Here is a 10,825-nt window from a genome sequence, read left to right as displayed (position 1 = left end):
GAAGAAAATTTCAGATGGCACTTAGGATTTTGCATCTGAACTCTTCATATATATATATATATTATTTTTGTACTGTAATATACTTTATATATATACTCATATATATATGAGAAGTTGGGAGATGCTAAATTATCTTATAATCTTTAATTATTATCTAAAATATTATAGAAATCAATATTTTATAATCTTCTATTTTTTAAGAAAACAATTTGCTTTGTGTTGATCTTCAGTCAATAAGATCTGAAAATGTTGCTGAATCTAATCTGGTTTGAGCTTGAAAAAAAAAAAAATCTCTCTTATAGATAAGTGTACTTCTCTTAAAAAAAACAAAAAAAAAAACATTATAATAATACTTTGTTTGATTGACCAAAAGAAGACGAGAAATCAAGAGAGGGATTTTTCATTATAATAATAGAAGTTTAATTTAAGAAACAAAACTATACGTTTTCAATCTCCATTTTGCTACAAAGAACATACAAGTATATAGTGACTATAAAAAAAAAACGCTTTCAGACAGCTATAACATTACAAAACATTCTTCAGTACAAAAATAGCAGCAGCTTGTTAGAAAAACCAAATTCTGTACAGGACATTTACAATGTATACAACACAACTAGAAACACATCTAGAAGTTTTCAGTTCTTTTTGAGTCTGTGATTCAACTTCGGCCTACTCCAGCCTGAAGCCTGGGCCTCGCCTGGATCACTTCCCCATGGAGAGGCTGTGCAGGCTGGCTGTGGAGGCAGGGAGAGGCTGGCAGAGGGAGCAGGGGCACGGCATGCCGGGGAAATGCCTGTAGCCGCTGGAGAGATGCAGAGGGTCTTTCATCAGGGTGGAAAGAGGTGGAGCGTGGAAACCCAGATACCCAGCCGAGGGTGGAGAGTGAGGGGCATGGGCTACACCCGGGGTGGTGGTCGAGGTGCTGCCCACCAGAGAGTGCAGGGATGGGGCAAGCGAGAGCAGTTGCAACTGGGGGGCCGGAGCAGCCGAAGTTGGCGGTAATACCCGTCTAGCCGAGTGACTCTGAGCGCTTGCTCCATACACATCACCAATCAGCTTCTTCATCTCATCCAGAGAGCTGGACAACATGAGGATGTAGTTTCTGGCGAGGAGCAGGGTGGAGATTTTGGATAGCTTGCGTACAGATGGGCCCTGAGCGTAGGGCATGACCTCTCGGAGCCCGTCCATCGCCTGGTTGAGGTCGTGCATGCGTTTGCGCTCACGGCTGTTCACTTTGAGTCGTAGATCTTGCTGGTCGTCTTTGGAGTGATCTCTCTTTGCGCTGGAGTCAGAGCTCTGTGAGCGTCCGGAAACTTTCTCGGACCTGGGCTGCCCCGTTTCTCCGTAAGCTTGGAACATCTTGTTGGAGAAAAAGCTGGAGTCCACGGCCAGGTCCGGTGAAGAAGACCGACTGCACGTGGAGCTTGCATCAGAATCCATCTTGAAATCGGTTCCTTTCGAAGTCTTTGTTGAGAACAATCCACTTGATAAACGTCAACCTAATAAAATGCAGCGTGTCCCGTGCTGTTGTTCTCTGAGGATTCAGTGCGTAGGTCTTGCAGGAGGAGTGTGTGTGTGTGTGTGTGTGAACGCTGAGAGGGCTGGATTTATACTCCTCAGCATCACAAAGACACAATGAGACGCATAATGTGACATTAGGCCCAGAGCCAATGACAGAGGGGGCACACTTTCACCCCCACATCCCTTCCCTTCCACAATAGTATTGTATAAACCCCGCCTCCACAAAACACACACACGCACACAGACACACAAAACCGCAACAGCTAGCATGCACACATATGAGCAAAAAAACTTGGTTGTTCATTAAGTAAAAAACTGAAATGTAAGCTGTTGCTGTGATTACAGGTTAAATATATGCTTTATTCTTTCTTAAGTATGTATTGTGATGTTCTGTTAACAGAATCACATTAACTCTCAAAACATGACCAGGTCAAATTTTCTCCAAAAGATAGGAGAACAGAAAAAACAATACTACTACTACTAATAATAAAAATATATTGCATGAAGAAAATGAAATCTCATTTTTGGAGCATGACAAATCTACATAAAATATATCATATATTACTGTTATCTGAAAAACTTTTTTTTTATTATTGCAAAGCATTTATTCATCATGAGAATATTTGTTAAATTGCCTTTAACTCTTTCCCCGCCATTGATGGAATTTTCCGGAAATCCGTGTTTTCACTGTTATATGGTAGGGGGCGCTATTACGCATCTTCTGAAAGAGCACTGAATCTCCTGATCAAAAGAAGCAGAAACAAGCATAGAAGCATTGCTTACGCACATGTAGAAGCATTGCTTACGCACATGTAAAATAACGTGATCACCAAACGTTAAACAGCATATAAATCAAAACTGCCTAATGTTACTGAATGATATGTCGACCCAGGACGAATTTTAGGACTGTGAAGCTTTAGGGGTGTTGATGGACTCGATCTACTTCATCTGTGTTTTGATCATCGTTCTGAATCCGATCCGGACAGTTTTTGACAAAAACACATTTTCTCAGTTTTTCTTTTCTTCAAAATGTATATATATTTTTTAGGAATCTTACCCACATTCAAGTGTTGATTAAAAAAAGCAGAGGGTCTGTTCTTTCTTTTGGTATATTGTATATTCATACAACAAATATTCTTGGGGCCATGAAAGTTTTGTGAAAATGATGAAAAATGCTGGTGCTGGCTCTTAAAATGCAGGCGGGGAAAGAGTTTAATTGTGAATGTTTCTATTTCTCTTCAAATAAAAATGTAAATAATTATTTTTAGATTTACAATATCATTTAAGATGAATTGCTTGTTGTATTTCTCATTTGTAAATCGCTTTGGATGAACATGTCTGCTCAATTCATAAATATAATATAATATTGCAATTTTGATAATTAATGAGGATCATAATGAGTAAAAAGTGAACAGTTGGATCAATTTAAAAAAATTACTTCAATTGGTAACACCTAAAGAAATTAAGTTTTCTCAACTTAAATTATCACGTTTTTCACGATAAAATGTGATAATTTAAGTTGAGAAAACTTAATTTCTTTAGGTGCTACCAATTGAAGTAATTTTTTTAAGTTGATCCAACTGTTCACTTATTACAGTGTTGTTGATATTGGGGGTGACCTGTTCAGATTTTATGAGATTCACTTGACAATATCCCTTTCTCCCTCTCTTTCTCAGTGAGGTGTGTAAACTTGAACAGGGCGTTTTAAAGGCAGTCGAGGCACTAAAGACACCGGCAGGCTGAATACCATTAGACACTATAGAGTGTGAAGAGCCAGAGAAAAGCCCCTGTGGAGGGCCAGTCGAGAGCGGGTAAAGAAAGAGAGAGTTATTACCAGCTCTGCTTTTAGAGGAGTCATTACCATCTCCATTACACACGGTCTCTACACTAAACTGATCACTCAGGAGCTGCCGCCATCTATTTGTTCCCCCTGTTAACACAAAATAGAATTGTTTCACTGTTTTAAAACTTCAATCTATATACCAATGGATTTACAGTTTAAATTTTTCTTGCTTCTTTGTTTGCATCAATAAACAATCAAGAAAATTTTAAACTATAAATATAGGCCAACTTATATGCCATACCAATATTTTACCCAATATTTTTGTGTGGGGTGTGTATTTATGTATGCTTAGAGTATCACACAGCTTAGCTTAGCAACATGCCTATACAAAAACCTATCATATACTACTGTTAAAAAGTTTGATGTATGTACGTTTTAATACTTTTATTCAGCAAGGACGCATTACATTGATCAAAAGTTATGTTGCAAAAATATTTCTATTTCAAATAAATGCTGAAAATTTATCATCAAGGTTTCCACAAAAATATGAAGCAGCACAACTGTTTTCAAAATCATAAATGTTTCTTGAGCATCAAATCCTCATATTAGAATGATTTTTGAAGGATCATGTGACATAATGATGCTGAAAATTCAGTTTTTTCCTTACATTTTGAAAAAATATTCAAATAGAAAACACTTATTTTAAATTGTAATAATATTTCATAATATTACTGTTTTTACTGTATTTCTAATCAAATAAATGTAGCCTTGGTGGGCATAAGAGACTTCTTTCAAAAACATAAAAACTTACAAGTTTATGTAAGTAATGTTACAACTTACAAAAAACAAGTTAGTGATTCATTTATGGTGTTTTTTCCTTCTTAGAGCTTGACAGATGTGATATGGAACAGATTCTTCTAAATCTCTCCATTTTTCTCAACAAACAACAACACCACCATGCAGGGGAATGGCTTGAGAATGAATAAATAATGAAAGAATTTTCTTTTTTGGTTGAACTATCCCTCTAGCTAACACCATAAAGGAAACGAGAAAGCAGTGAGTAAAGGTGGAGAGAGAAAGCATACAATAGAAAGCAAAAAGAGGCGTCTGTCACAGCAGGAGCATCTCTCTGGTCTGAAGTGTGTGTTGTGCGTCGTCATAAGTGAAGAACATATGGAGATTTGGCATGTTGTAGGCTCAGAGCCAGAAGAACCACAGATCTCTGACTGCACTAACAGTGTTCTTCACTAATGAGAGCAGACCATCAAAGCCCGCGCAGAAATATAACAGCAGATTAATTAGGCATAATACTGCTCACAATGTAGCTGAAATCAGTCACAAGTTTGGGGTCAAAAAGTTTTTTTTATAGACTAATAGTTTCATTCAGCAAGGATGAAAAAGAAAGTATCATAGTTTCCACAAAACTATAACTGTTTTTAACATTAATAATAATAAAAGGAAATGTTTCGTGAGAAGCATGACTGATTTCTGAAGGATCATGTGACACTGAAGACTGGAGTAATGATGCTGAAAATCCAGCTTTGATCACAGGAATAAATTCATTTTTAAACTATGTTCAAATAGAAAACAGATATTTTAAATTGTAATAATATATCACAATATTACTATATTTTTTTATCAAATAAATGCAGCCTTGGTGAGGATGAGACTTAAAAAAAAACATTTAAAAACTCCTACTGACCCCAAACGTTTGAATGGTATAGTGTATAATTAAACTACAGTAGATTTAGTGATAAAAAATAATGAAATGTGGTTTATTTGATATAGGGGACTGGTAAAAGCTGCAGAGCCGGGCTAATGGTTAATTTACATGATAGAAAAGAGAGGACATCCACAATGAAATTTTGCTGACCGTTTTATCCAAAGCAACTTGATTTAAAATAAAATGTAATAATTCAGTCAAAATGTACTCATAATGAACACAAAAGAAGACATTTTAAAGAATATGTACCCAGCTCTTTTCTATGCAACAATAATTAATCTATAAAAAGGACCATAAAAGTGGCCAGAATGAGTTGTGCACTTCATTATATTCTACAAACTAAAAAAATTATTAATCTTGCCATGGTCTGTCACATGGACTAGTTTTAAGATGTGCATGAGTCGTATGTTGCCAATTAAAGATTTTCCTGAGAATATGCATCTTTATTATTCAACTCAAAGCATTCATCAATGTGTTCAAATGTCCATCTGTGTGTGTGCTTATGAATGCATGAGAGTGTTTAAGAGCTTCATTCTCATTCATGTGTTTGCTTTATCCACAGGCCACACAGCAAGAAGATACGAGAGAGAAAGAGCTCATGAATGGATGAAAGAGTATCTCTTCACTCCTCTGCCTCTTTTATGCTTAATCTGTGTGTCTCTAACTTGGAATTAAAGTGTTTGACTTTCCTAAGCTGCTGTTAAAGACCCATGTGTGTGTGAGAGGGAGAGATGGTGTGTGTGAATTGTCAGTGTCCAGGTGAGCAGAAAATGAGAGTATTATCACAGCCGTATGTGTGTAGTCTCAACAGATCAGTGAGGATTAGAGCTGAGAGCGCACTGAGCTCAAACACACACACACACGTTTCAGAGATCTTAAGCTGCTGAGACAGTGAAATCCAGCCTCAATGCTGCTTAGAGACATTCATAATACACTCAATCACATCTAATCACCAATAGAGTTACAGTTAACTGTTACTGTAACAAAGCAGAGGAGAAAATCCTTTAAGGTTTGAATTTAATTTAAGGGTCATTTTAACTGATTATTCTTCCATAAATTTCACAGCTTTATATATTTTTTTTAATAATTAAGAATACAACTTTTTTTAAAGTTATAAATGTATTCCTGATTTGCAATTGTGAGCTGTTACTGAAACAGGAAAACCAAAGACATCAGCATTTAAGAAATGATACCCGAGAGCTTTAGAAAGAATGTGGAAAACATAAAATATCTATGAATATTCACACTTTTTTTATGAAAAATGTCTACCTTAACTGAAAAAATAAAATAAAATAAAATACCATAATTGTTATTAACAAATATTCACACTTTAATGAAAAATGTCTACCTTAACTGAAAAAATAAAATAAAATAAAATAAAATAAAATTGTTATTAACAAATATTTACACGTTTTCCATGAAAAATGTCTACCTTAAATTGAAAATGAGAACATCATAATAATGTGATGAAGTTTTCAGAATTATTGACAGATTTAATAAATAAAAAAGTCGTTTCAAAGTTTTAACCAATTTGTAAGAATCATTAATCTTCATATTTACAAAAAAAAATGAAATAAAATGAAACTAAAAAAAGTAGAAAATAAAGTAACTGTTATTAATATTTACATTTTCATGAAAAATTTCACAGAGCATAATAATGTGACTTGAAGTTTTCAATTTATAAATAATATTTAACAATAAATGTATCTATTTATTTATTATTTGGTTGCCAATATAACATTTTATTTATATTTATATTATATTTTTAATTACCTATTTATATTTGCTTGCATATGAACACCACTTAACAATATATAATGTGAATACTGTATAATGTAATACATAGTTTTATAAAAGTCTTAGAAACAACAGATAGAGAGAGCGGTGTGTGTGTGTGTGTGTGTGTGTGTGTGTGTGTGTGTGTGTGTGTGTGTGTGTAGGTGGGTGGGTGGGTGTGCAGCACATTGAGGAGTTAGTGATTTATTAACTTCACCCTCTTGAAACAATGACATTAACTAAACTACATCATGACAAGCACAGTGTGAACGGCCCCGAGCTTTTTATGAGCGTTACTAACAAGCCCAATAACTTTCCCTAACTGAGAGCGGGGGGGCTAAAGTGTGTCAGCAGGCGTCTGTTATAAAAGCTTCATTTCATTCGTGCTGCTGCAACATCATAAATTACAGGCCAACTACAACAGAGAAAGAGAGAAAAGAAGAGGAGAGGGAATGATTTGCCAGAGGCAGAAAACAAGAGAGGGGGAGAACCAGAGAAAGTAGACCTGCTCTTTGATCGCTGGGTGATATCGAGATGAAGAAATGCAGAAACACGGCCTGTGCGAAGAGAACAATTACAAATGAGATTCTTTTTCATTCCTCAGTTGTTTCTGTTGCACAGCAATGAGATTAAATGGAGAGTTAATGACAAAAATGCCAAAGTCTGTTAATGTTCTTTAAGAAAATATAATAATTCTGTATTCTGACATTCATCTCACATATGATGAGATCTCAAAATGTGCTCATATTTGCCAAGATACTAAAGTCTGCAATCAAAAGTTAGAAGTCTCAATTTTGAACCTAAACATTTCTCCTCAAATCCTTCAGGGACAAAATGATCTGAGCTGTAAATATTATAAACATCTATACTCTTATTATATGTCAACTATTGACTCGTTTGTGTCTGTTTTTATTTCTCCTTTACAGTCTTATTATGGTTTTACTTTTAAAAAAAAAAAAAAAAAAAACATTTTTTTTGTATTAAAAAATAGTTTTTGTATTAACAAATATACTGTTCAAAAGTTTAGAGTCTGTAACGTTTTTATTTTGATAGAATTTAATACTTTCATTCAGCAAAGATGCATTAAATTGATCAATGTGACAGTAAAAACATTTACAATGTTATATGACATTTATATAATTCCTATTTAAAATTTTCTATTCACCAAAGAAAAAAATGGCATCTTGGTTTCCAGCAAATCTGCATATTAGAATGATTTCTGAAGGATCATGTGACACTTAAGACTGGAGTAATGATGCTGAAAATTCAGCTTTGCATCACAAGATCAAATTATATATATAAAAAAATAAAACTAAATATATATATATATATATATATATATATATATATATATTGTTGTTGATATAATTAAATGCTTAATATATTCAAATAAAAAACTGTTATTTTAAATTGTAATAATATTTCACATTATTACGTTTTTTTTGTTTGTTTTTTTTTAAGAGAAAAAAACCATCTCAACTTTTAAAAGGTAGAGTAAGTTCTGATGAACCTGATGTAATAACTGACTTTAGCTTTAGAATTTCTATTATGACAACAATCAAGAGAATTATGTGTAGAGTATCATTATCATTCTGACACTAACTGCCCAAAAACAACACACATTTCTATGGTTCACACTCACACACACACACACACACACACACGGCTTAACCAAACATCTGTAACTTTTTTTTCTCAGCTGATTTGTGTGTGTGTGAGGTGTGTGTGTTTAAACATCATGAAGTGGCTTTGAATCCAAATGAAGAGATCAGCACACACACAGCAGTGCTGGAAACACACAGATGGTCATGCTTACAATGAGTGCAAACTGCGTTAACCTCCAACACACACACACACACACTCGACAGAAGGAGAGAGGGAGAGGGAGACACACCACATTATCACATACCAAAAAGACTGCATAAGCACTCAAGTGAGAAATGAAAAAGGGAAAAAAATAGAAAATTTGAGAAAATATCCATTCCTGCGGAAAGATTTTACTGCTTTTTAATGACTCAGAAAAGCATATACTAAAATAAATTACACAAATACAAAAAAAAATTCTTACGTATTAATATTTTTTTTATTTCAGTGTAATATAAAAATATAATAGCATAATATTGAGATAATATAAAAATATTTAATTTTTATTTAATTTATTTTATTTAAAGAACAATTTCTAATTTCAAGCATGTTATATGAAGCCTTCAGGTAAAATAAAAAAGGTAAAATAATAATTAATTCAACAACATAATTGTCATAATAGACCTTATGTAGCCCCGCCCCTTTTCAACACCTTTCAGTTTGTATTTCCACAGCATGAAGGTAAAATCTTACGGATTTATGAATGCACGGCTCGTTTTAAAATCTTCCCGTTCTAATGACATATGTTATGACATCCGCTTCAAACATTACAACGCTCATGATAACTTTCCTTAACTCAATGAGTAAACCCACTTCACCAGCTAATCACTCTTCGACAGCGACGCCATAGAAATATACAGAGCAACTGCACAAACTTCAAACACAATCCTCTAAAGATGGCTGCGCTTGTTTCTCTATAACACACGGGTGTGATTTATCATTTGTAGTGCGCTTGAAGACAGACACCTGATTAACCCTTAAACCTGATGAGCTCGCTTGAGTGAGTTATGAACAACCAACCTGAACTTTCTTGAGACTGAATTAAGAATGGAAAAGATTTGAAGTTTTGAGTTCTGCATTTCAATTCATTAGTTGTCTGAATTGCTCAGTGTAACTTCATTAAAGTCCTATAAGTCAATACGCTCGATTATGTGGCACTAATTAATCTGATCCCCTCAGAAAAGAGCTCACACACACTTCTCTCCGTCGTTAATCATCCTCGAATGAGACTTCAGTACAGTGGCCACCAACTCAGGCCTCTTTGTGCGCCGTGACCTCTGGGTCAACGAGAGTGACTGAAAGCAGGCCTGTCACTGTCCAGCCACAAAGCAAACACTCCACACACACTCACACATGGGCCGCTGTAGCCCACGGCAACCACAGAACGGACACATGGCACAAGACCCCTCACAGATGGGACCTGTGTGTGTGTGTGTGGAGGGGGTTGTCATGGTGAAGGAGCACAAGCAAAGTTAACCAGTTAAAAGGCAAATGATGACAACAGATGTAAATGAATGGAGTAAAAGATAGTATTGGGGTGAAACCTGTCAAGAACATGTCTGGGTCATATTTCAGCCAAAAAACTAAATTAGAACAATTTGAAAATATATTTTGCTTTAAATTGAATTGTATACTATATGTAAATGGTCAACATTTGAAGTGGATCAAAAGAATCAAAAAAGTTCATCAAAGTTGTCCTAAGACAAGAACGGGTATTGTTCAAAATTCATGTATAACTTTGATGAAAGGTTTTGATCCACTTCAGATGTTGACTACTGTATATATATACAGAATATATATATAAAAGATAATATACTGTATATGTAATAGTACATTTATATATATGAAATGAACTGTTTTGCTTTTTTGTGCCATTTATATATTTATTTATATATATATATATATATATATATATATATATATATATATATACAGGTGCTGGTCATATAATTAGAATATCATCAAAAAGTTGATTTATTTCAGTAATTCCGTTAAAAAAGTTAAACTTGTATATTATATAGACTCATTACATGCAAAGTGAGATATCTCAAGCCTTTATTTGTTATAATTTTGATGATTATGGCTTACAGCTTGTGAAAACCACAAAATCAAAATCTCAGAAAATTAGAATATTACATGAAATCACACAGTAATTACACAGTAATCCCATGGTCATTGAACCAGGTTTTAGTTATTTTGGCAGTGTGGGCCGGTGCAAATCCTGCTGGAAAATGAAGGAAGCATGAAGTGCTCTGGAAATGTCCTGGTCGACGGCTGCGTTGACTCTGGATTTAATAAAGCACAGTGGACCAAAGTCCTCTTTTCTGATGAGAGCAAATTTTGCATCTCATTTGGAAACCAAGGTCCCAGAGTCTGGA

At 34.5% G+C, this 10,825-nt stretch overlaps 1 protein-coding gene across 1 annotated transcript; it reads right to left on the bottom strand.

Moving 5' to 3' along the window:
- Positions 1 to 592: 592 nt before the first annotated feature.
- On the bottom strand, positions 593 to 1,731 carry olig4 (oligodendrocyte transcription factor 4). The gene has a single exon (XM_079855835.1). It carries the CDS (start codon positions 1,438 to 1,440, stop codon positions 703 to 705), a length of 738 nt encoding a protein of 245 aa, XP_079711961.1. The 5' UTR covers positions 1,441 to 1,731; the 3' UTR covers positions 593 to 702.
- Positions 1,732 to 10,825: the final 9,094 nt, after the last annotated feature.

The sequence above is a fragment of the Squalius cephalus genome (assembly GCF_949319135.1).
Source record: "Squalius cephalus genome assembly, chromosome: 21".
In the NCBI taxonomy this organism is placed as follows: domain Eukaryota; kingdom Metazoa; phylum Chordata; class Actinopteri; order Cypriniformes; family Leuciscidae; genus Squalius; species Squalius cephalus.
This window is presented reverse-complemented; position numbering and strand designations above follow the sequence as displayed.

Excerpts from the sequence above, each read along its gene's own strand:
- olig4 (XM_079855835.1), bottom strand. The coding sequence starts at position 1,440 with ATGGATTCTGATGCAAGCTCCACGTGCAGTCGGTCTTCTTCACCGGAC.